This window comes from Hippocampus bargibanti, linkage group LG14 (assembly GCF_051943395.1).
Source record: "Hippocampus bargibanti isolate YZ-2025 linkage group LG14, ASM5194339v1, whole genome shotgun sequence".
Lineage (NCBI taxonomy): Eukaryota > Metazoa > Chordata > Actinopteri > Syngnathiformes > Syngnathidae > Hippocampus > Hippocampus bargibanti.
In genome coordinates, this window is record NC_142747.1 from 18111660 (window position 1) to 18139091 (window position 27432).

At 41.5% G+C, this 27432-nt stretch overlaps 2 protein-coding genes across 4 annotated transcripts in view; both read right to left on the reverse strand.

Moving 5' to 3' along the window:
- Positions 1 to 24536, reverse strand: part of LOC148888655 (uncharacterized) — a 35980-nt gene extending 11444 nt beyond the window's left edge. The window contains exons 1-2 of the mRNA XM_089014298.1: positions 24115 to 24536; positions 22667 to 24032 (exon numbers count right to left, since the gene is read on the reverse strand). Coding sequence (XP_088870424.1) covers positions 22667 to 24032; positions 24115 to 24177 — 1429 coding nt within the window. The 5' untranslated portion in view covers positions 24178 to 24536. The remainder of the gene's footprint in view (positions 1 to 22666; positions 24033 to 24114) is intronic.
- The window catches only part of cadm1b (cell adhesion molecule 1b), a 165174-nt gene that overhangs the window by 75744 nt on the left and 61998 nt on the right, over positions 1 to 27432 (reverse strand). The window lies entirely within an intron of this gene.

A 27432-nucleotide genomic window follows, 5' to 3' on the forward strand; every position in this document is an offset into this window, starting at 1 on the left:
AATGTATTATTATTATTATTATTATTATTAATCGTTACCCAAGCAAGAAAAAACAAAACCCGAACTAATTCGGGAATGGCGCTCTGTCATATTTTCAATTCATGAATACATTCATGAATGGCAGTGAATAAGTTGAACAAAATAAATTAAATAAAATGTGGGAGAAAAAAAAATATTTTATATATTCGACAAAGTAATAATTTCCCCCTCACGTAGATCCTGGCAAGGGACAATTGGCTTTTATAATTTGGCATTTATCAACATTCGGAAGGATTCTAATTCCACTCTTCGGATATCTTATTTATATTTGTTTCTTCACCATTTGAAGTACAGTAAAGTCTCGTTATATCGATATCGGATATATCGATAGTCCCGGTTATATCGATACTATTTCTATGCACGCACTGAGAAAATTACATGCAAACAGGGTCGGATATATCGATAGTCCCGGTTATATCGATATTTTTTCGGACTCCCTTGAATATCGATATAACGAGACTTTACTGTATAAAAAAAAATCGAATTATATCCTTTGAACCATGTCATAGCAAAGTGACAGCTGTGTACCACATGTTCTTTTTTAGACAAAAGCAGCTCCAAATTTAACTGGATGGTGGTCACGGATCACAGTCCACAGATTTTCTGATTAATGGCACCCAAGTGAGACAAAACTAGCGACGACACAAGGAGCCGTGTTGTTCTCTCAATGAGACTAATTGCTGCTATCATTTTCGGGTTTTTTTGGGCCTTTTGTTTCCATGTGGACTTATTTTGGAGTTGTTTGAATGAGCTCATTTGGCGACGGTCTCTATGCGAACAAGAAGCTGAATAAAAGATCTTCAAGAGTAGAAGGCCTGCTTTGCATATGAGAAGCTATTCTTCTGTAGACTGCTCGAAAATCATCTCTCAATTTGCATTAACGTTTACACCATGTAGTGCATGACACCTGTTTGCAGATTAAAAGACACGGCTTTGACCGTAAATGTGTCTGACCCGTTTTCTTTGCGCGCATACCATATCTTGAGGTTGGATGTTTACACGCAAGCAAGCGGTCAGCGTGAATGAAGGTGCATGTTCCATGTGCTCCGTTTAGCATCAAAAACCGCAAAGCGTTTAAAGATAATTAACTCAAACCTCTTCTGAGCCTTAGTCCCCTCATCCTTCCAGTATTTATTCATGAAGAACCAAAGAATTACGCTGTCATCAAGGTTGCCGTAGCGACCAGATTAACTGAGAACAAATGAAGACCAAAACGGAGACGTCGGTTGTCCTTTAAATGTATAAAGAAGAATTTTCAAGTTGATTCTATATTTGACCGGGAGCCAGTGGAGCTTTTGGAGAACGGGGGTGATGTGGTGAAAGGATGAGGTTCTGGTGATGATCCGGGCCAGAGAATTATGGACGAGTTGAAGTTTGTGGAGAGGTTTCTGAGGGACACGAGTATGCAAATTGCCAAACGAACGTTTGAGTATGCAAACGAATGTTTTTTTTTTTTTGCGATTAGTCGTCTTATTGTATTTCAAGTTGTGAAAAATGGGGCAGGCAACTTTATGGCCGGGCAGGCAACTTTTGAGAGTTGCCTGCCCGGGTGTCCGCTAACTTTTTGTCATGAGTTTCAGACACTACTATATGCTGTGGAATCTTTGTAAAATACGCTCAGTCGAAGTCATTTGAAGTGATTTTACAAATTACGGACACAACTTGTCCGGAGACGTCGGTTGTCCTTTAAGGAATTGACAGCGCGTCGACACTAAAGCAATACAACGACAAGAATCAAGCCCAATTTAACGTAGCAAGATAGAGGCAATGTCTCTGACCAAGCTGCAGGTGAGGCAGGGTCAAGACTAAGGGAATTTGCAATTGAGTCAAAAGCAAGACAATATAAAGCACAATTGGCTGAAGATATCAGGCGAGGCGGTGACCCCAAATCAAGACCGAGACGTGCAAAGACAAGTAAAACCAGAACAAATGTGTCACCCAGTAAAAACCACCACTCAGTCAATCTCCAACAGATTCAGGACGGAGTCCAATCAAAACCAAGATCGGGGTAATCAGAGTCCCTCATTGATGAAATGTTTGCGCTGCTCCACTAATTATCATTTACCTCCATACGCCAGCCCCAAGTACATGCGGCGCTACCATCTTGCCATATGCGTTGTGCCTTCTAAGCACGGCACAGGCTGCCCTCCAGTCAGGCCACCATCAGACGCCTGATTAAACGTTAACAAAGACGACATTAGAAAGCAAATGGGAGACAGCTGGTGCAATCTTAGCACAGTGGAACAGCAGTGGAGATGTCAGCAGACAGCTACTCTGAGTCATGGGCAAAAAGCCACAATATGGCTGCTGAAATTGCACTTGCATGGTCAATTGACTGCTTTGTCCCTGACAACTTATTGAAAGATCTCAAAAGTGATGAATCGATCGAATGTACGAATGTAGAATGTGTACATGAGGACAAAAGCTTTACCTCAGCTTTAGATCAATAGAACCGTCTGACTGCTGAAACTTTTTGCGATGGTGGAATAAACTTGAGTTTCACAAAGGCTTTCCTCGGAACACTCATCACCACCTTGAACATTTCCCAAGATCCAAACGTTTCAACAAGCCACAGGCAAATCAAACGATCATTTTTTCCTTCCCTCCCCACTCCCCCCCCCAAAAAAAAAAAATAAAATATCAGAGAGGTGAACAATGTTGAATATGCAGCTTGATCAATTTTTCGGCAGTCTTCGCAGTAGGAAGGAATGCTCGCAAAGCTCAGTTATTCACACACATGGAGCAAATGGATGAAAATATTTTATATCTGGACTCCAATGTAGCATCCCAGAAAATGCACAAGATGGCGCACGAGCTCCGTTGGAAATCGGCTGATTTGTCTGCTGGGAATTTGTGTCAACTTAACACCTTCATGCGTTTTACCGTAATTGGCAGTCTTGGTGCGACACACAACGATTCACCATCGCATTATTTATGTAGTTTTCCTTCTAATTTCACGATCAACACGGTGTTTTCAGACGTAAAAAGTGCCTAAAATGCATTGGGTGTCGCCTTGTCGGTCAAGGGCGTTCTGAATGTGACGTCACGTCAGGATCGTCATCAACTCGAAAACAAGACGTGAATATTCAGTGCGAGTCTTAAAACATAAAATATAGCGATATGCCGTGGAATCTTTGTAAAATGCGCTCAGTAGAAGTCATTTGAAGTGATTTTACAAATTATGGACGCAACCTGTACGGAGACGTCGTATCTTCATCTATAACGAGGAAAACGTTTCTTCAACCGCCATCTGTACTTCTTTGAAGGTGTCGGACATTTCGTTCCTCATCCAAAGAACTTTGTTAGCCAACTAAATTTGGTCTTTAATGTATATATCCCAAATGGACAGAGGTGGCAGTGGCATACCTTGGCTCTGATATGTCCCTGCTCTAAGGTTGGGGGAGCAGTACTGCGGATGACGGCTTAAGAAACCTTTTCCTGGATGGACCACTCCTGCATGACTGAGAGCCTATACAGACGCTTCATCTATAACCCTAACCCAGTGGTTCTTAACCTGGGTTCGATCGAACCCTAGGTGTTCGGTGAGTCGGTCTCAGGAGTTCGGTGGATCCTCCGCCATAGAGGTCCACCCCTCAGTCTAGACTGCAGTTCGTAGGCACAGTCATTGAAAGCGTCATTGGAAGAAGGGTTCGGTGAATGAGCATATGAAACTGGTGGGGTTCGGTGCCTCGAACAAGATTAAGAACCACTGCCCTAACCCATTGGTAACCCCGTCTCTAATCTAACCCAATTCCCATCACATCCAAGTCGCTATATCTGTTTTATTTCCGACAATTTCGGGATGTGATCACAGTCACGTGCAATAATCTCGACACCATGACAGTATTTTGTGGCTTGGTATGTTTCATTCATCAAACTTTGTTGACCTCTGGCCAGCGCCCTTAGCCGCTCTCCTCAGAGTGCAGCTGTGATGGATGCCTTATTAGAGTCCTATATTAGTGTACTTTAGCCGGGAGATAAACTTTGTAATTAATGTCTCCATTTGAGTATATCCCATTTATTTCAATCGGACAAAGGTGACTCTTCCAGCAGACCGGAGAACAATGGTCGTCCGACGAGACAGCGGCTTGGCACCGGGGCAGCGCCTAATGCTGAATCTGGCCATCCATCACTCTATGCAACTCGGAAGAAGACTCCAAAGTATGAAGGATAACGACACTGAAAACACCAAACGCCGCGGACGCCTTTGGTTTTTCTACATTGCGCACACAGAGCAAGCAATGCTTCCGAGGAGATTTAAATTGCCTTTTATTTCATCGTCTCCCTCGGCAATGGACTCCAATTAGACCTCAAAGCATTTGAGCGACCAGGGGGGGGGGGCAATATGCTCAACTGGCATACCGCTGTAAGTATTACCCACGCATCATTAAAATCAGAGCTGATGAATGACACGAGAGCACCACCAGCGTTGCTCAGCGATGGTTTGTGATGATGGAGGGAGGTAGTCATTTTCCAGTTAGGCCAGCCCCTCCTGTTTACTTAACCTTTCCACAGTGCTCATTGCCTCCTCTGCGCTGGCTGCTGTTTTGGGCTTCCAAGGGCAAACACAATGGGCAGATGGAGCTGAGTGAGTGGACGCCGCAGCCACACTACGCCGTTGCATTTTACGCCTCAGTCGGTTAGTCCATTAGAGGCTAGCAATGTAGGCTTTTTGCTTATTTAAAGGTCTGAATTGTAAAATGGCACCGTTTTCTCTCTATATGGTGCATCGTGGTACAAATAGAAGAAGTGCATGTCACACAGAAGACACTGAACAACAAAATGGGAAGATGTCAGATGCACCCGCATATGACTCTATACAAGTAGCAAACCTCTGATCGTGGTGACATGATATGTTCGTTAAAAACAGAGTTCTGCGCGTTTCCATTTTTAAGATCCTGTCTTTGTGACTCAGCAAAAAAAGGAAGGAAAAGAAAAGAAAATAACACTGCAGATGAGACAAAGACTAGTGTTGCAATGGATCAAAAACTGGAACTACTCTGGGATTTCAATCACGGATTGCATCGCTTTTTTCCTGCAAAGAAATAAAAATAGAACTTTCACTTCGTTTAATTAGAAAAAAAAACAACATATTTGCCCATTAAATTAACTAATACACTGCCAGCCGTGCAAAAATGTGTCCATTCCAGTGTCAGGGTTTTTGTCATTGTCACTTAAATTCGAAGATGCACAAAATATTGAGCTATAGGACTACATAAACATTCAATACAGCGTTAGAAACCTTAGACGCTCTTCTTTCATCAGAAAAAAAGAGTTAATTCCTAAATTATATTGGTCTGGAGTTCTCTGAGCTTGAAATGAGGGCGGCTTTAAACATACAATACAATACAATACAATACAATACAATACAATAAAATATTGGTGTATGTAGCAACATGTAACAAAATGCTAACATGAAAAGAGAAAAAAACATTCCAGTGCTTTATTGGCACCCAAGCATGAAAAAACAAAACCCGAACAAATTTGTGAATGGCGCTCTGTCATATTTTCAATTCCTGAATAAATTCATGAATGGCAGTGGATGAGTTCAGAAAATAATGATGGCAAGAAAAAAAGTGTAACATATGTATCTGTATATTTTTACCACGACTGTGAATGAAAAAGACCTTAAAATGCAATTTAAGATAAAGAGTCAATTATAAACTACCTTGTGTCCTAAAGACTGAAAAAGAACAAAATAAAACAAAGCAAAAGCCATTTAGACTACTATTGCCAGTCGAGCTTGAACCAAGCAGCTCCCTGCTGGATCCAAATGCTGGACATTTGTGCCGTATCATACAATGACGGAGTGTAATAACTCGCCGTTTCTCAGCATCCTAAAATAACGATTGGATATTATTTCGGAATGGCGTTGCGTTGATGTTGTTAGTCACCATATACAGATAATTACTACACTCCAATGTGGAAAAATCAATTAATTTAAACTTCGATGACTGTTTGGTCATACTCTGAAAACGCTATACTTCTTTATGTAACCTTAAAAAATGGTATGTACATTACATTCTCAATTAGACAAAAAAAAGTATAAATACTGTCCCATAAGCAATAAATGTGTACCTTAGTCACTCTACCAAAACTGTTAAGGAAGTGAGAATGGCACCACCTGTTATTTATTGATTAAACTCGGGGGATTGGGGTGGGAGTGCTTAATGTAAGGTACAAGTGTGATGCCGACTAGAATTACTGTAGGGCTGTGTGGGTGAATTTATAAATAAATGTCTTGCGCGTCGAGACTGAGCCAGAAATTCCATCACGCCCTTACTGAACAACGCAGCATGACACTGTTGACTCATTAATTGATCATTAATTTTAAAAGACAAACATTGCACTGGAATTAAAAGTGGAAAAGTAAATCAAATGGAGCTACAGTGTTACATCTTTGTAGCTGTGACTTAGCCTATCGTGTAAAGCCTTGGTGACTATCAACTGTACGCCAGCCTCCCACTTAGTCGGTTCAAGCAGATGGTCAACTTCCTTCTTTGTCAGCTCCCAGCGGTGAATTGAAAGGCTGGCGGAAGGTCACGTCTGCCGTGTTGGACCTGTGTTTTGTCTTTGTTACACTCTCAGCGGGACGGCACGTGGCAGTCCGCTTTGTTTAAGTGGGGGCTTGGGCTAAGTCAACAGAAGCAATTCGAAGCAGCGATGGGTGAAGTGGGCTTTGGCAGGACTTGAACCCCCCCCCGGCGAGCGATAAGAGACTTTGTTCTAGAGGATGTCTACTGGAGTGACATCGGGACACAGAAAAAGACCATAGAAAGAGGGAATATGTGATCTAGCTACATTTCAGGAAATGAGACATGCTAACAAAGCTCACTTCAATTCAACACAATACCAACAAATAGAAACTAGTTGAACTGTAGGAGGTTTACACGACAACCATATGCAGGCTCATTGTGTGGCTCAATTTGTGAGACGAAGATTTTACGCAACGAATACATGAAATCATCGCATCTCAATGCCAGCTTACAAGCAAACCAGACGACAACGAAGGACAAAGCAAAGAATCCAATTTACCGAACACATTCAGTTCTACTTCAAGCACAATACTTGTTGCCTATGTCATTCATTTACTGTATGCACTGCTGCCACGATGGAACATGCAACAGTGAAAGAGCTCTTCAGAAGCTAGGCAATGATCCAGATCAATTGAATCATGTATTTTGGAGAAGGAAACATCAACATTAAGCAGGATATGGGCCCTCGATGACCTTGATTTGTTGACCCCTGGTCTACAGACACTTTGTACATAGGGCCGAATTAGAATAGCTACACATAGCTTGAAGAATGTGCTTGCTAAGGCACCTTAGACTCTTCTTTCATCAAGTTATATGGGTCTGGAGCTATCTGAGATTGAAATGGGGGCGGCTGTACAAAATACAATCCATACATAGTGGCAATGATCCAGATCAATTGAGTCAGGTGTTTTGGGGAGGGGGAACATCAACAATGTGTAGGATATGGCTCCTGGTCTACAGCCGAATTGGAATAGCTACACTTACCTTGAAGAATGTGCTTGCTAAGAATGTTAAAAAGTAGACAAACAGGGGTTGGACAGAATAATCATTGACATCTGTGGGCACCTTGACTTATACAACTCAGACAGCTTCCAATGAGAAACAAAAGGGAATTTGTAAGCAAGCAGCGACCAGGTGGTCCATTTGTTAGCGTATCAACCTCACAGTGCAGAGATACCAGGTTCAATTCCAGCTCTGGAGCTCCTTGTGTGGAGATTTCATGTTCTCCACAGCCTTGTGTGGGTTTTCTCTAGGTCAGTGGTTCTTAAACTTGGTTTGATCTGACCCTAGGGTTTCGGTGAGTTGGTCTCAGGGTTTTGGTTGATTCTCCGCTGCAGAGGTCCACCCGTCAGTCTAGTCTGCAGTTCGTGGGCACAGTCATTCAAAGCGTCTCTGAGATTTCCTACTGGTCCACTTTCAGGTTTTGTTATTTGAACAAAGTGATAAAAAAAAAAAATATTTTCTGTTTTATTAAAGAAGGGTTCGGTGAATGAACATATGGAACTGGTGGGGTTTGGTGCCTCCAACAAGATTAACAACCACTGCTAAAGGTATTCGACTGGGAGTAATTATACAATTTCTGATCAAATCAATGATTGAGTATTGTTTGTTTCAAACTTTGTGGTCAGAGATCGTCACCCAAAAATTCCTCTATCAAGCATACAGAACCGGTCAACTCTGGTGACATGAAAGGGGAAAATCTCCCTCATACAAAGCATTGTGACATGTTTTCGAGCATTAATACGGCCGTCTTGAACTGAGATGCCACAATGACAGACTTTCCAGCAATTTAACATGTGAAGGTAAACAAGCGTCGGTTAAATAGCTGCCCAAATCCCCAAACCCAGAGTCCATCAAGGATAAAGAGCAGTGACTTTCATGCCATATGGTGATTATCCTCCTCAAAAGTGTTTCTCCTCGCACTTTCTTACGCTAGATTCCTCCTTTCAGTATCACCACCGGTGTCCTTCAGCTCAATTTTCGAACATTCCATTCACGATGTTATACAATTAAGATTATACACAAATTGCAATTTCTCCCATCCTGGCACATCGCTGAAAGAGAACTGACGGGGAGCAGAAATTGAAAAAGCTGGCAAGGCCTACCGTACCTGACAGGGACTGTGACTATGACAAAGTATCCCTTTGTTACCGTGGCGGGTGACTTTGCCAAATATGAAGAGATCTCCATATTTTCGCCTCCCTTCCCTTTGCTCGGAAGCTGCGAGCCCAAGAGAAAATAGGAGGAACCGATGCCAATATTAATTTAAGCAAGGGGTAAAGATGAAGCGGTGAGAAACATGCAGCGGCATTCATCTTGTTCACAGGCGATGTGCGCTCGTAGGTGCAACGTCCAGCCTTTGTTGTCACATGAGCTAAACTGGTGGAAGGGAAAAGCATTGCCAGAGGTCTGACCAGCGCTTTAGTGGCACCCTCCACAAGAAAAAAACAAAACCTGAACAAATTCAGGAATGGCGCTACACAACATTTTTTTCCATTCCTGAATAAATTCGGGAATGGCAGCGAATGAGTTGATTTTTGAATTACAGTAGAACCTCGACCTATTAAAAAACTGATTTATCGGAGGAGAATAATAATAATAATAATAATAATAATAATAATAATAATAATACAGTAAAGTCTCGTTATATCGATATTCAAGGGAGTCCGAAAAAATATCGATATAACCGGGACTATCGGTATATCCGACCCTGTTTGCATGTAATTTTCTCCGTGCGTGCATAGAAATAGTATCGATATAACCGGGACTATCGATATATCCGATATCGATATAACGAGACTTTACTGTAATAATAATAATAATAAATTTTATCCTTTCAAGGCCCTCAAGGACACTTTACAGTCACAGACAAGCATAGATACAATGATTACCGCCTCTATATTCTATTTTCATTACATATGAGCAGCTGGATCGATGTTATACTTCTCTTGCTCCGTAACTGTCATTGGCAATGTGAATAATGCGCCGCTGTTAACTGTAAACTAGTTATAACCCTACGCGGCAGAAAGCCGTTGGACGGTTAGCTGAGCGTTACGCATTCGCCTTCTTGATCGTCCCATCACAATGAATGAATTGCTTTGGTACCCAAAAGGTAGTCCATAAATTCTATTCCTGTCCAAAAATTACTTTTTACTGTGTTAAAAAAGTGTGAAAGTGATGTAAAAAGGTTGGGACGATGAGATTGGGAAAAGAAAATCAAGTGGAGCTACAGTGTTACATCTTTGTAGCTGTGACTTAGCCTATCGTGTAAAGCCTTGGTGACTATCAACTGTACGCCAGCCTCCCACTTAGTCGGTTCAAGCAGATGGTCAACTTCCTTCTTTGTCAGCTCCCAGCGGTGAATTGAAAGGCTGGCGGAAGGTCACGTCTGCCGTGTTGGACCTGTGTTTTGTCTTTGTTACACTCTCAGCGGGACGGCACGTGGCAGTCCGCTTTGTTTAAGTGGGGGCTTGGGCTAAGTCAACAGAAGCAATTCGAAGCAGCGATGGGTGAAGTGGGCTTTGGCAGGACTTGAACCCCCCCCCGGCGAGCGATAAGAGACTTTGTTCTAGAGGATGTCTACTGGAATGACATCGGGACACAGAAGAGGACCATAGAAAGAGGGAATATGTGATCTAGCTACATTTCAGGAAATGAGACATGCTAACAAAGCTCACTTCAATTCAACACAATACCAACAAATAGAAACTAGTTGAACTGTAGGAGGTTTACACGACAACCATATGCAGGCTCATTGTGTGGCTCAATTTGTGAGACGAAGATTTTACGCAACGAATACATGAAATCATCGCATCTCAATGCCAGCTTACAAGCAAACCAGACGACAACGAAGGACAAAGCAAAGAATCCAATTTACCGAACACATTCAGTTCTACTTCAAGCACAATACTTGTTGCCTATGTCATTCATTTACTGTATGCACTGCTGCCACGATGGAACATGCAACAGTGAAAGAGCTCTTCAGAAGCTAGGCAATGATCCAGATCAATTGAATCATGTATTTTGGAGAAGGAAACATCAACATTAAGCAGGATATGGGCCCTCGATGACCTTGATTTGTTGACCCCTGGTCTACAGACACTTTGTACATAGGGCCGAATTAGAATAGCTACACATAGCTTGAAGAATGTGCTTGCTAAGGCACCTTAGACTCTTCTTTCATCAAGTTATATGGGTCTGGAGCTATCTGAGATTGAAATGGGGGCGGCTGTACAAAATACAATCCATACATAGTGGCAATGATCCAGATCAATTGAGTCAGGTGTTTTGGGGAGGGGGAACATCAACAATATGTAGGATATGACTCCTGGTCTACAGCCGAATTGGAATAGCTACACTTACCTTGAAGAATGTGCTTGCTAAGAATGTTAAAAAGTAGACAAACAGGGGTTGGACAGAATAATCATTGACATCTGTGGGCACCTTGACTTATACAACTCAGACAGCTTCCAATGAGAAACAAAAGGGAATTTGTAAGCAAGCAGCAACCAGGTGGTCCATTTGTTAGCGTATCAACCTCACAGTGAAAAGATACCAGGTTCAATTCCAGCTCTGGAGCTCCTTATGAGGCGATTTCATGTTCTCCACAGCCTTGTGTGGGTTGTCTCTAGGTCAGTGGTTCTTAAACTTGGTTTGATCTGACCCTAGGGGTTCGGTGAGTTGGTCTCAGGGTTTTGGTTGATTCTCCGCTGCAGAGGTCCACCCGTCAGTCTAGTCTGCAGTTCGTGGGCACAGTCATTCAAAGCGTCTCTGAGATTTCCTACTGGTCCACTTTCAGGTTTTGTTATTTGAACAAAGTGATAAAAAAAAAAAAATATTTTCTGTTTTATCAAAGAAGGGTTCGGTGAATGAGCATATAGAACTGGTGGGGTTTGGTGCCTCCAACAAGATTAACAACCACTGCTAAAGGTATTCGACTGGGAGTAATTATACAATTTCTGATCAAATCAATGATTGAGTATTGTTTGTTTCAAACTTTGTGGTCAGAGATCGACACCCAAAAATTCCTCTATCAAGCATGCAGAACCGGTCAACTCTGGTGACATGAAAGGGGAAAATCTCCCTCATACAAAGCATTGTGACATGTTTTCGAGCATTAATACGGCCGTCTTGAACTGAGATGCCACAATGACAGACTTTCCAGCAATTTAACATGTGAAGGTAAACAAGTGTCGGTTAAATAGCTGCCCAAATCCCCAAACCCAGAGTCCATCAAGGATAAAGAGCAGTGACTTTCATGCCATATGGTGATTATCCTCCTCAAAAGTGTTTCTCCTCGCACTTTCTTACGCTAGATTCCTCCTTTCAGTATCACCACCGGTGTCCTTCAGCTCAATTTTCGAACATTCCATTCACGATGTTATACAATTAAGATTATACACAAATTGCAATTTCTCCCATCCTGGCACATCGCTGAAAGAGAACTGACGGGGAGTCGAAATTGAAAAAGCTGGCAAGGCCTACCGTACCTGACAGGGACTGTGACTATGACAAAGTATCCCTTTGTTACCGTGGCGGGTGACTTTGCCAAATATGAAGAGATCTCCATATTTTCGCCTCCCTTCCCTTTGCTCGGAAGCTGCGAGCCCAAGAGAAAATAGGAGGAACCGATGCCAATATTAATTTAAGCAAGGGGTAAAGATGAAGCGGTGAGAAACATGCAGCGGCATTCATCTTGCTCACAGTCGATGTGCGCTCGTAGGTGCAACGTCCAGCCTTTGTTGTCACATGAGCTAAACTGGTGGAAGGGAAAAGCATTGCCAGAGGTCTGACCAGCGCTTTAGTGGCACCCTCCACAAGAAAAAAACAAAACCTGAACAAATTCAGGAATGGCGCTACACAACACACTTTTTCCATTACCGAATAAATTCGGGAATGGCAGCGAATGAGTTGATTTTTGAATTACAGTAGAACCTCGACCTATTAAAAACCGGATTTATCGGAGAATAATAATAATAATAATAATAATAATAATACAGTAAAGTCTCGTTATATCGATATTCAAGGGAGTCCGAAAAAATATCGATATAACCGGGACTATCGGTATATCCGACCCTGTTTGCATGTAATTTTCTCCGTGCGTGCATAGAAATAGTATCGATATAACCGGGACTATCGATATATCTGATATCGATATAACGAGACTTTACTGTAATAATAATAATAATAATAAATTTTATCCTTTCAAGGCCCTCAAGGACACTTTACAGTCACAGACAAGCATAGATACAATGATTACCGCCTCTATATTCTATTTTCATTACATATGAGCAGCTGGATCGATGTTATACTTCTCTTGCTCCGTAACTGTCATTGGCAATGTGAATAATGCGCCGCTGTTAACTGTAAACTAGTTATAACCCTACGTGGCAGAAAGCCGTTGGACGGTTAGCTGAGCGTTACGCATTCGCCTTCTTGATCGTCCCATCACAATGAATGAATTGCTTTGGTACCCAAAAGGTAGTCCACAAATTCTATTCCTGTACAAAAATTACTTTTTACTGTGTTAAATATGGCGGTTAAGTTACCACACTCAATGACAACCCATTCGTACAATCTACGAATGGTAGCACATTGCCGATTGCTTGTGGTGTACATCACCATCTGGAAGACCATTTGACTTTTTGCTACAGGCGGCTCATTCAAGTGGGGATTCTTTCAACACCCCCCCCCGTGGATCTAAAAGGATATTGGTACCAATGACCGCCCCTCGCGTGCCCCGATGTCATACGTTCGACTCATCGTTATTGCCGCAGGTGCCTCCCGCGGATAAAGAACTTTGAATGGGAAATGTGATTTCTCATTGAAGGATAGACATTTCTTATCTGAGATAACCACTTTAACCTTCGCCACAGCCGCCTGAGTTGAATTGTTTAAAAAAAAATGGAGCTCTGACTGAGCGAGTCATTGTTTGAGAAGCAAAGATGTGTGTGTTGAGGCATGTCAGATCCTCGGGGGAAATTGGATCCAAATCGGTCTCAAGTCACTGTGGAATGTTGTTCAATTTTGAGTGAATGTGAGGCCACCATTTTGAAGACTGTCGCCAAGTAAATTAGCGGCACTTTAAATGTCTCCCCCATGAAATTATGTCATCTTTGCATCCGTAGTGACAAAGTTAAACAAACCAATCTCAAGTGTGTATGTGTGTGTGTGTTTGTATGACTAGTCTTTTGAGGACCACTAACATTTTATACCATACATAGTGAGGACATTTTTGACAAGTGAGGACCTTTTGGCCGGTCCTCACAAGTTGTTTATTCTAAAGGCTTCAAGAGGGTCTATATATGCATCTGTTAAAGTTTCAGAAAGGTCCTCACAAATTCACCCAAAATGATTTTTTTTGGTGTGTTTGTTCATTTCACATGGATACACACTTTTTACTCACTGTGTGTGTTTGTGTGTGTGCGCGCGTGTTTTATATATATATATATATATATATATATATATATATATATATATATATATATATATATATACACATACATACATACATACATACACACATATATATATATATATATATATATATATATACATATATATATATATACATATACACACACATATATACATACATATAGTACTCATATATACATACATATACACATATATACATCCATATGCATATACATATGCATACACATATACATATACATATGCATATACATATACATATACATATACATATACATATACATATACATATACATATACATATACATATACATATACACACAATTTGCAATGTAAGTGACAGTGATTGTGTCACATACACAATCACTTGCCAACATTAAGCACAAAACTACTTAACATGCATCCACACTGTATTTGATTTCATCTAAGCTACTGAATCGTACACTAATTGCACATGTATATAATTTTTACCCTTATTTTAGCCGGCGGTTCTACGCATAATCCTTGTTTCGGTTCAATTACACTGTTAATTTTGGATGCAGATGATGTTGGCATTAAAACCTGCTTAGTCCGATAACACTCTCAGGCAGAATTTTGATGCTATCAAGAGGCTCATCTGCACGCTGAGGTCTTACTAATCAACAAGTCCACGCTTTGGGGTGATATGGGCATTACATTCTGGACTAATACAATCATCGCCATGACACATGACATGTCAGGACAGGGCAAAGCCTTTTCTGCAGAATGTTGGATGTTATTCATGCGTGACGTGATGCCAATTAGCAGGAGAGAAAATAGAAAAGAATGATGGGTGAGGAAAAGTTGTTCAAAAGGATTTGGGTGTGTCGATCAAGACTTTATAAGCTAAGAGTATGAAGTTTGTCCGTTTTCTAAAGAACGGCAGATTTACACAAGCGTCATTCACAGAACGGTGGACATGTTGGTGCAAATGTTGAGGTGGAATGTTGTATTTACCGTCATCATTATGTATGTCATCTCTGGTAGCTGCCAGCTTGCTTTCCATTGCTACCAAGACAAGTTATGATTATGTAATAGAATAGACAGAATAGAAGTTATTATATTTAAAAGTTTCATGAAGAAGCACAGAAAATCTGGAGTCAATCTGAGGTGAACAGACACAGCCTGTTAAACTGTCATCTTCATGTCGGAGATCTGGCCGTTGACTAATTTAGGACTTGGTAAACTCCTTCACAAGGAAGATCTCATTAACCAGGTTACAAATGTATCAGTTCGTGGAAAGACAACCCATTTAAACGTCTAAGTTCTGTTGGTTTACGGATGTTGGTGCTTGGGACGTCCGGGGGCATGGTATTCAAATCAAGAAGACTATTATACTAAAAGACAATGTTTCTGTGTTCGAGCCTTTGTTCACAGTGTCCGAGCGGACATCTCTGATAGCCGTTCATCTTCATTGATCACACCCTGACTGGCGAGCCCCATTTGAACTCATCCAGTCACCACAACATTCGATTAGCTGACAACCAGTCCGAGGTACAATCTGCCTATCGCCCGTTACCAACTCGGACAGGCTGAATCAGGGGAAGTACTCGAAGAATTATTTGGTCTCATGAATGGACAGATAAAACTGTAATAGTCTTGTTGAATATCGTGAGGAAAAAATATGAATCTCAACCAATAAATCACATTTAATCGATCTTGGTTACGAATGTGATGACGAAAGAGTCAATCTTGACTTGAGAGTCCAAAGAAGATCATTAATATGCGCAACAGGGGCTTGTAACATATTGGTTTTCAAGCTGGAGGCATTTTGCAGCACAGGTGTCCTGTTTGATTAGTGCGCCTCCACATGTGTGGAAACCTGGTTGTTTGCCATGCGGGTTTAATTAAGTCTAAGATTTCATCCAGGGGAAGGTATGTAATATTATCTCGCAGAGGAAAAATATATACAGCGATACATTGGTTTACAAACTTAATTGGTTCCCAGACAAAGTGTGTAAGGCGAAAAGTGTGTATCCCAAAAATTAATTTCCCATAAGAAACCATTAAACTGAGAATAATCCGTTCCCAGGTTTTCTAAGCCTTAAAACTATACAAAATATACCTTATGTTACGTATAATAAATGTGCTATGGTATGATAATTAAAGAAATAAACTGTACTATATAATAAAGTCGTTTTATTTACCTTTGTGATGGCTGTTGATGGCTTGATGGAATGGATAGCTTTTTGCATAAAGTATCTCAAGGAGCTCTGGGTTGTACATCTTGGAAGTTGTGATATTGCAACAGCAACAGATGCAAGCAGACACACTAGAAACTTCATTAATAGCTGGTTCCCTTGCTTGTCTTTTTATTTCACATTGAACTGATGGCTAGTGCGGCTTATTTGTGGAGCCTGATTGATGGGAATTTTAACCTTGCAGTCTACACTCCAAATTTGACTGTTTTCTATCCATTTTGTCACTCAGTCTCTGTCGCTGAAAGAGAACTGACGGGGAGCAGAAATTGAAAAAGCTGGCAAGGCCTACCGTACCTGACAGGGACTGTGACTATGACAAAGTATCCCTTTGTTACCGTGGCGGGTGACTTTGCCAAATATGAAGAGATCTCCATATTTTCGCCTCCCTTCCCTTTGCTCGGAAGCTGCGAGCCCAAGAGAAAATAGGAGGAACCGATGCCAATATTAATTTAAGCAAGGGGTAAAGATGAAGCGGTGAGAAACATGCAGCGGCATTCATCTTGTTCACAGGCGATGTGCGCTCGTAGGTGCAACGTCCAGCCTTTGTTGTCACATGAGCTAAACTGGTGGAAGGGAAAAGCATTGCCAGAGGTCTGACCAGCGCTTTAGTGGCACCCTCCACAAGAAAAAAACAAAACCTGAACAAATTCAGGAATGGCGCTACACAACATTTTTTCCATTCCTGAATAAATTCGGGAATGGCAGCGAATGAGTTGATTTTTGAATTACAGTAGAACCTCGACCTATTAAAAAACTGATTTATCGGAGGAAATAATAATAATAATAATAATAATAATAATAATAAAATACAGTAAAGTCTCGTTATATCGATATTCAAGGGAGTCCGAAAAAATATCGATATAACCGGGACTATCGGTATATCCGACCCTGTTTGCATGTAATTTTCTCCGTGCGTGCATAGAAATAGTATCGATATAACCGGGACTATCGATATATCCGATATCGATATAACGAGACTTTACTGTAATAATAATAATAATAATAAATTTTATCCTTTCAAGGCCCTCAAGGACACTTTACAGTCACAGACAAGCATAGATACAATGATTACCGCCTCTATATTCTATTTTCATTACATATGAGCAGCTGGATCGATGTTATACTTCTCTTGCTCCGTAACTGTCATTGGCAATGTGAATAATGCGCCGCTGTTAACTGTAAACTAGTTATAACCCTACGCGGCAGAAAGCCGTTGGACGGTTAGCTGAGCGTTACGCATTCGCCTTCTTGATCGTCCCATCACAATGAATGAATTGCTTTGGTACCCAAAAGGTAGTCCATAAATTCTATTCCTGTCCAAAAATTACTTTTTACTGTGTTAAATATGGCGGTTAAGTTACCACACTCAATGACAACCCATTCGTACAATCTACGAATGGTAGCACATTGCCGATTGCTTGTGGTGTACATCACCATCTGGAAGACCATTTGACTTTTTGCTACAGGCGGCTCATTCAAGTGGGGATTCTTTCAACACTTTCAACACATTGGTACCAATGACCGCCCCTCGCGTGCCCCGATGTCATACGTTCGACTCATCGTTATTGCCGCAGGTGCCTCCCGCGGATAAAGAACTTTGAATGGGAAATGTGATTTCTCATTGAAGGATAGACATTTCTTATCTGAGATAACCACTTTAACCTTCGCCACAGCCGCCTCAGTTGAGTTGTTTAAAAAAAATGGAGCTCTGACTGAGTGAGTCATTGTTTGAGAAGCAAAGATGTGTGTGTTGAGACATGTCAGATCCTCGGGGGAAATTGGATCCAAATCGGTCTCAAGTCACTGTGGAATGTTGTTCAATTTTGAGTGAATGTGAGGCCACCATTTTGAAGACTGTCGCCAAGTAAATTAGCGGCACTTTAAATGTCTCCCCCATGAAATTATGTCATCTTTGCATCCGTAGTGACAAAGTTAAACAAACCAATCTCAAGTGTGTATGTGTGTGTGTTTGTATGACTAGACTTTTGAGGACCACTATCATTTTATACCATACATATTGAGGACATTTTTGACAAGTGAGGACCTTTTGGCCGATCCTCACAAGTTGTTTATTCTAAAGGCTTCAAGAGGGTCTATATATGCATCTGTTAAAGTTTCAGAAAGGTCCTCACAAATTCACCCAAAATGATTTTTTTTGGTGTGTTTGTTCATTTCACATGGATACACACACTTTTTACTCACTGTGTGTGTTTGTGTGTGCGCGCGCGTGTTTTATGTATATATATATATATATATATATATATATATATATAATATATATATATAACACATATATACGTTATAATATAATATATATATATATATATATATATATATATATATATATATATATAATATACACACAATATATACATACATATAGTACTCATATATACATACATATACACATATATACATCCATATGCATATACATACGCATACACATATACATATACATATGCATATGCATATACATATACATATACATATACATATACATATACATATACATATACACACAATTTGCAATGTAAGTGACAGTGATTGTGTCACATACACAATCACTTGCCAACATTAAGCACAAAACTACTTAACATGCATCCACACTGTATTTGATTTCATCTAAGCTACTGAATCGTACACTAATTGCACATGTATATAATTTTTACCCTTATTTTAGCCGGCGGTTCTACGCATAATCCTTGTTTCGGTTCAATTACACTGTTAATTTTGGATGCAGATGATGTTGGCATTAAAACCTGCTTAGTCCGATAACACTCTCAGGGAGAGTTTTGATGCTATCAAGAGGCTCATCTGCACGCTGAGGTCTTACTAATCAACAAGTCCACGCTTTGGGGTGATATGGGCATTACATTCTGGACTAATACAATCATCGCCATGACACATGACATGTCAGGACAGGGCAAAGCCTTTTCTGCAGAATGTTGGATGTTATTCATGCGTGATGTGATGCCAATTAGCAGGAGAGAAAATAGAAAAGAATGATGGGTGAGGAAAAGTTGTTCAAAAGGATTTGGGTGTGTCGATCAAGACTTTATAAGCTAAGAGTATGAAGTTTGTCCGTTTTCCAAAGAACGGCAGATTTACACAAGCGTCATTCACAGAACGGTGGACATGTTGGTGCAAATGTTGAGGTGGAATGTTGTATTTACCGTCATCATTATGTATGTCATCTCTGGTAGCTGCCAGCTTGCTTTCCATTGCTACCAAGACAAGTTATGATTATGATATAGAATAGACAGAATAGAAGTTATTATATTTAAAAGTTTCATGAAGAAGCACAGAAAATCTGGAGTCAATCTGAGGTGAACAGACACAGCCTGTTAAACTGTCATCTTCATGTCGGAGATCTGGCCGTTGACTAATTTAGGACTTGGTAAACTCCTTCACATGAAGATCTCATTAACCAGGTTACAAATGTATCAGTTCATGGAAAGACAACCCATTTAAACGTCTAAGTTCTGTTGGTTTACGGATGTTGGTGCTTGGGACGTCCGGGGGCATGGTATTCAAATCAAGAAGACTATTATACTAAAAGACAATGTTTCTGTGTTCGAGCCTTTGTTCACAGTGTCCGAGCGGACATCTCTGATAGCCGTTCATCTTCATTGATCACACCCTGACTGGCGAGCCCCATTTGAACTCATCCAGTCACCACAACATTCGATTAGCTGACAACCAGTCCGAGGTACAATCTGCCTATCGCCCGTTACCAACTCGGACAGGCTGAATCAGGGGAAGTACTCGAAGAATTATTTGGTCTCATGAATGGACAGATAAAACTGTAATAGTCTTGTTGAATATCGTGAGGAAAAAATATGAATCTCAACCAATAAATCACATTTAATCGATCTTGGTTACGAATGTGATGACGAAAGAGTCAATCTTGACTTGAGAGTCCAAAGAAGATCATTAATATGCGCAACAGGGGCTTGTAACATATTGGTTTTCAAGCTGGAGGCATTTTGCAGCACAGGTGTCCTGTTTGATTAGTGCGCCTCCACATGTGTGGAAACCTGGTTGTTTGCCATGCGGGTTTAATTAAGTCTAAGATTTCATCCAGGGGAAGGTATGTAATATTATCTCGCAGAGAAAAAATATATACAGCGATACATTGGTTTACAAACTTAATTGGTTCCCAGACAAAGTGTGTAAGGCGAAAAATGTGTATCCCAAAAATTAATTTCCCATAAGAAACCATTAAACTGAGAATAATCCGTTCCCAGGTTTTCTAAGCCTTAAAACTATACAAAATATACCTTATGTTACGTATAATAAATGTGCTATGGTATGATAATTAAAGAAATAAACTGTACTATATAATAAAGTCGTTTTATTTACCTTTGTGATGGCTGTTGATGGCTTGATGGAATGGATAGCTTTTTGCATAAAGTATCTCAAGGAGCTCTGGGTTGTACATCTTGGAAGTTGTGATATTGCAACAGCAACAGATGCAAGCAGACACACTAGAAACTTCATTAATAGCTGGTTCCCTTGCTTGTCTTTTTATTTCACATTGAACTGATGGCTAGTGCGGCTTATTTGTGGAGCCTGATTGATGGGAATTTTAACCTTGCAGTCTACACTCCAAATTTGACTGTTTTCTATCCATTTTGTCACTCAGTCTCTGTCGTCTGCCTGTCTCTTTAATGTTTGAACCACCTCCCCTCACTGCTGCGTTCTTGACCAATCATGTGTCTTTAACCGAAGACTGAGGGCGGAGGAATAGAGAACAAAAAAAGTCGGGTGCCGTTTTCTTGTAAGGAGAACGGGCTCGTTCACGAACGACACATACCTCATTGTGGCAACGCCGTGTGTATCCCAAAAAATAGTTTGTATGCCAAGGTAAAATGTTCATAAATTTAACGTCTCGTAAACCGAAAAGTTCGGAAGCCAAGGGGTTCGTAAACCGAGGTATCACTGTATAATGCAAAAAGGTATGCCAGGCATCATAGGTGCCATCAGACCTTGCACGGACAGTTTTGATGGAACGCCATCACCTCGCTCCATCCATCTTACTTCTAGCCTTAACCCAAATATGACAACGTGCTGCTTCAGTCACCGTCTGTCTTGACACAACAGTCTGCTGCTGTCTATCGCTGAGAAACAACAACACAAAGCCTCCACTTATAAACTCTGCTCCATAGAGAGCGACAGAACTTTGCCAATTCTCAAAAATCACATCCATATAGGGCAAGGCTATCCAAACTATGTCTTGGAGAAGCCATTTTCAGCCTCTGTAGGCTCAAAAAGGTCAAGATTTGTCTACCACGTGTCTTGTGTTCATGCTTTTGAATCCAGTGACCTCGGGATAGCAGTTCCGCATTTAGTAGAGCAGACAAAACATATCTCTTCTTGGCTTGACAATATTTGAGAGTTTTGAAGTTCACTATACCTATTTTTACTACTATGACTACTACTGTTATTAACTCATTTAAATAATTGTGAGTCGTTCCATTCAGCTCAATTTACAAATACTATGTGGTCCCTTTTAGCAGAAACTGGATGAAATAGGCTCTTAGCTCAAACGCTAGCCAACATCACATCATGGGCCTTCAGCATGTTTCTTTACTGTACGATGAGACAGGGCCAGCGTCCCTGGAATACTCACCAGCTGACCGAACCTTAGTCTCCTAGCAATAACTGCTTCCCTGCATACCAAACGCTTATCAATTGGAATGCAAATATAACCTTTAATTTTTGAAAGAAAATGATGAATAGGGATTTAAATTCAAATCGCTGGCAGACACATGACATATGCGACGACGTAGCAACGGACTCCAAAATGTCACTTGACACAGCTTCATCGAAGAATGTCTGTTAATGACGCCATCATACCACCATGTGCGACAGTCCATCTGTTTTTTGGAGGACCCCCTATTGAAAATGTTGGATGGCTATGTTAGCTTCTCACGCTAATAGCTTGCTTTAATAGTACTTTACTAATTGATTTAAAGATATACTTGTTTGACACTCCACAAAAAAGACCGCTGAGTAAAGATTGAGACGTCTATGTTGGCTCCGGATAGGACATTAACTCATTCACTGCCATTCCCGAATTTACTTTTGGGTGCCGATAAAGCACTGGTCAGACCTCTGACAATGGGGCAGACGGCTCAAATGTGATACGGAAGGAAAGCACATAATAATGCAATGGTGAGATGGTTGTTTGTTGCACCAAGGACTACTATTTGATACTAGTTGACACAAATTCCCAGCAGACAAATCAGCCCATTTCCAACGGAGCTTGGGCGCCATCTTGTGCATTTTCCGGGACGCTACATTGAAGTCCTGATGACTCGAATTGATACGGGAGGACTTTTTTAATCGATTGCAAACATTTATGCTTTCCTCTTCGGAACTATTTTAATCATGATTCAGAACTGGATGAGTAACAAGAAAGCATCTTCTCCGAACCTGGAGCCATTGTTTTGATTCTGGAGCACGGCAAGACGTTCTTGCAAAAAAGTTTGGAAGGAGTAGAAAGGCTGGGAGAAGGGGGACGGACAGAGGACCCGAGGTGCTGATGGATTTTGTTGATCTTTTCGCTAAAAAACATCAGCAGAGTGTTGCATGTCTCAGAGGAATAAAAGTGTGAGGGGAGAGAGATAGGAGATTGTGTGATTTTGTGATAGAGGGAAAAGAGGGCCCGAGAGTTACCAGAATTTGAATCAATGAGTCCAGAGTAATAAAGCGATTTTGCGCGTGAGATAGAGTCCTTATAAAGGGTAAGGTGAGTTGCATACATGTCCTTGTGGATAGTGAGCCCGGACTTTCTGTAAAGTCTTTCAAGTTGGCGAGTCTTTGTCTTGATGGAGCGGAGATGGGGGGTGAACCAGGGTGCAGGTCGGGTAAATTGAACAGACCGGGACTTTAGAGGAGCAAGGGCGTTGAGGGTGTTCGTGAGGTCCGCGTTGTACCGGGAGACAAGTTCATCAGGAGAAGAGTTGTGGTCCAGAGTCAGGGTGGCAATCATCTCAGCAAGGGTGGCAACGTTGATGTCCTTGATGTTGCGATATGTGATGACACGGGGTGGTTTGGGGAGAGAGAGAGTGATGGAAACATTGAATGAAACCAGGAAATGGTCTGTTATAGGGATTTCATCAGCTGTGCAATTCTTAGGGGTAAGGCCAGACATGCAGATGAGGTCCAGGGTGTGGCCTTTTATGTGGGTGGGAAAATCCGAGAATTGGTGCAGACCAAGGCTGTCGAGTGAGGAGGTGAAGTCTTTAGTGAGGGGAAGAGTGGAATTGTCCATGTGGATGTTGAAGTCTCCGAGAATAATTATATTCGGTGACAGGGTGGAGAGGTGTGTGAGGACCTCAGAGAATTCTTTTAGAAAGTCACAATGTGGTTTTGGTGCACGGTATACAGTGGCTATGATGGTGGGTGAGGGTCCAGAAATTTTACACGCAAGACATTCAAAGGATTGGGTTTCCTGGATAGAAACTTGAAGGATTCTCCAGTTCTTGCGGTAAAGTATCGCAAGTCCACCTCCGCGGCCTGAGAGGCGGGGCTTAGCAATGTAAACAAAGCCTGGTGGAGTTGCGCCATTGAGCTCGGAGAAGTCTCCCGCCGTTTGCCAAGTCTCAGTTATACAAAAAAAGTCAAGCTTACGGTCAATTAGGATGTCTTGGATAAGACACCCCTTTCCCGTAAGCGAGCGGACGTTGAGGAGGCCGAAGTTGACGCTGGTGGCGTCCCCACGACGAGGCGCATTAGCCGACCTAGCCAGGCCGGCTAACATACGGTGGTCGATCTTGCGGCTACTCCCTCTGCGCGGCTGGCGGACGGATGACCACAGGGAGGTGATATCCTTGGAGCCATCGAGGTGAAAGCCTCGACGTGATCCGCGGTGGATATACCTCCGTGAAGGGCGACGAGCGATTTCCGGAAACCGGAGAATCGCCGGTGGCACGCTCGTCCATCGGGAGCGGAACTTCAGCAGCTCCGCCGCCGAGTACTGTAGCCGCCCAACAGGTCGATGGAGAAGCGCCATGATATTCACCAGCAACACACAGAGGGAGGCAGCGGCCAGGTAGCCCTCGACAGCGGGAACAGGTGGGTGGAGATGATAACGCGGCTTCGTCAGTGATCCGGATAAGCGACCGGAATCATGCGATGGATCGATAGCCAACGTTCGTTTGGTGACTGTCTGGTAATTCCAGAGGTTCGTGAACCATAAAAAAGCTAAAAAGAGGTTTAAAAGGCTAAAAGAAGGTAAAAAACAGGTAAAAAACATTACGCGGGAAAGCAGCGGCAGCCAAAGCGCGCCAGCGTCCGCTCGTCCCGGAAGTGTATTAGTATTTAAATTCAAATCGCTGGCAGACACATGACATATGCGACGACGTAGCAACGGACTCCAAAATGTCACTTGACACAGCTTCATCGAAGAATGTCTGTTAATGACGCCATCATACCACCATGTGCGACAGTCCATCTGTTTTTTGGAGGACCCCCTATTGAAAATGTTGGATGGCTATGTTAGCTTCTCACGCTAATAGCTTGCTTTAATAGTACTTTACTAATTGATTTAAAGATATACTTGTTTGACACTCCACAAAAAAGACCGCTGAGTAAAGATTGAGACGTCTATGTTGGCTCCGGATAGGACATTAACTCATTCACTGCCATTCCCGAATTTACTTTTGGGTGCCGATAAAGCACTGGTCAGACCTCTGACAATGGGGCAGACGGCTCAAATTGATACGGAAGGAAAGCACATAAATAATGCAATGGTGAATGGTTGTTTGTTGCACCAAGACTACTATTTGATACTAGTTGACACAAATTCCCAGCAGACAAATCAGCCCATTTCCAACGGAGCTTGGGCGCCATCTTGTGCATTTTCCGGGACGCTACATTGGAGTCCTAATGCCTCGAATTGATACGGGAGGACTTTTTTAATCGATTGCAAACATTTATGCTTTCCTCTTCGGAACTATTTTAATCATATTCAGAACTGGATGAGTAACAAGAAAGCATCTTCTCCGAACCTGGAGCCATTGTTTTGATTCTGGAGCACGGCAAGACGTTCTTGCGTGATGTCACGAACAAGGGGGCGGGACCTTCTGAAACTCGGCATCTCCGAGGTCATTTTGAAGTAGTTTTGGGACACATTTTTATTGGTGTTTTGCATTTGACTAAAATACCAGCCTGTGTATTTTTGGTATTTTAGATGCTATAAAACACTTTTCTGATGTCAGTTAGGAAACAAAAAAAAAATGGTGTCGGTTGTCCTTTAAACCACTGCTGAGGGTTTTATGGCAGTTCTGAAACACGATATACCGAATGTGACTCTTTTCCAATTCTATAATCCCAAATGAATACAGTTTGGCCTGTAATGCATTATTTAGGCAGTGGTTATCTCGTTTATCATTGGCTCATCAATAAGTGTACGCATTTACAGTGCACCTACATTATTACACGGACTGCAAGCTCGTTTCGACTCCAACTTTATAGCAAAATAAATGGAATTTCTACAACTTGATAGCCCACCATTTTACATGTATGTTGACAGTTGCCTTAATAATCCACTGCAAGAGGATACATGCAACAAGGTAGGCCCATGTGATCGGCAAAAGAATTTTCTGATTCAAAATAGGCAAAACGTAATTGAGACATTCTTTTGCGAGACCGGCCTCACTTCTAATTAACTTTACAGCTGCGGGGCCGTTGCAATAAATGGCTCCCCTTCAATTTCCTTTAATCAGATGCTTCAACACAAAGGCTTTTTATTCCCCCGATAAGGATTCTTTCGCGACGGACGGCGCATGTGGAGTGGTGATAGTGTGTGAGCAAAACGAGCAGCGATAGCAGGCGCTTATTAGCAGTAATCTATAGGCATTATATATTTGCCAATTTGAGCGATGTCAACTGAAATAGACTCAAAGGAGGGTCGCACTTTGTCCTCCGCAGAGCTCTGAATGCACACTTAAAGGACAACCGACATCACTTTTTTGTTTCCTAACTGACATCAGAAAAATGTTTTATAGCATCAAAAATACCTGATATTTTAGTCCAAAATCTGCAAAAAAAATTGAGCTGCAAATTGGGCATTTTCAGAAAGTCCCGCCCCCAGTTTGTGACGTCACGCCAAGACGTCTTGCCTTGCTCGAGAATCAAAACAATGGCTTCAGATTCGGAGAATATGCTGTCTTGTTACACATCCAGTTATGACTATGATTCAAATAGTTCTGAAGAGGAAAGTATAAATGTTTGCAATCGATTAAAGAAGGTTTTCTGGGTCGTTTTATGGCTCAAGACTGATGTGTAGTGTCACAGAAAATGCAGAAGATGGCGGCAGAGCTCCGTTGGAAATAGTTTCATTGTTCAACTTGGAATCTTTTTCAACGAATATCAAAGAGTCGTCTCGGTGCAACACACAACGATTCACCATTGCGTTATTTGTGTTTTCATTCTAATTTCGCCATCAACACGGAAAAACACGAAGGTTTCAGACTAAATAAAGTACCGCAAAATGCATTGATGTGATGCAAGATATGTTCTTTCTCAGTCAGGGGCGTTCCTTCAGTGACGTAGGCTGAGGACCCGTCACCAACTCAAAAACAAGACTTCCGGAATATTCAGTGCGAGTCTTAAAACGTAAAATATAGCTGTATGCGGTGGAATCTTTGTAAAATACGCTCAGTAGAAATCATTTGAAGCCATTTTACAAATTATGGACACAACTTGTCCGGAGACGTCGGTTGTCATATATCAATTTAACGTTCGTAAACCGAAAAGTTCATAAGCCAATGGGTTCGTAAACCGAGGTATCACTGTATTTTCAATTTCCTGAATACATTTCAGGAATGGCAGTGAATGAGTTGAATACATATGAGAACCACAGCCAAAGAGAGTTTATGCTTTGTGACACAAAAACACAAATGAGCGTTCCATTTGGATGCGAAGAAGCATCATTTGGGAGTCCAAGCAATTGTGTTCAAAATTTTTCTTTTGCCTTATTTGCTACTGGACTGACATTTCGTTCAGGGGTTTCACCTGAAGTGCTCAATTTGTTTTCACTTCACTCAAGTGGTGTCGTGTCTGACACGTAGACCAAGGTCAACTTTTTGCTAACAATAACAAAAAAAACAGGCAAGCAAGCGACAGCTCAACTCTGGAAAAACACGCAAGTCAAGTTACAGTGATACCTCGGTTTACGAACCCCTTGGCTTACG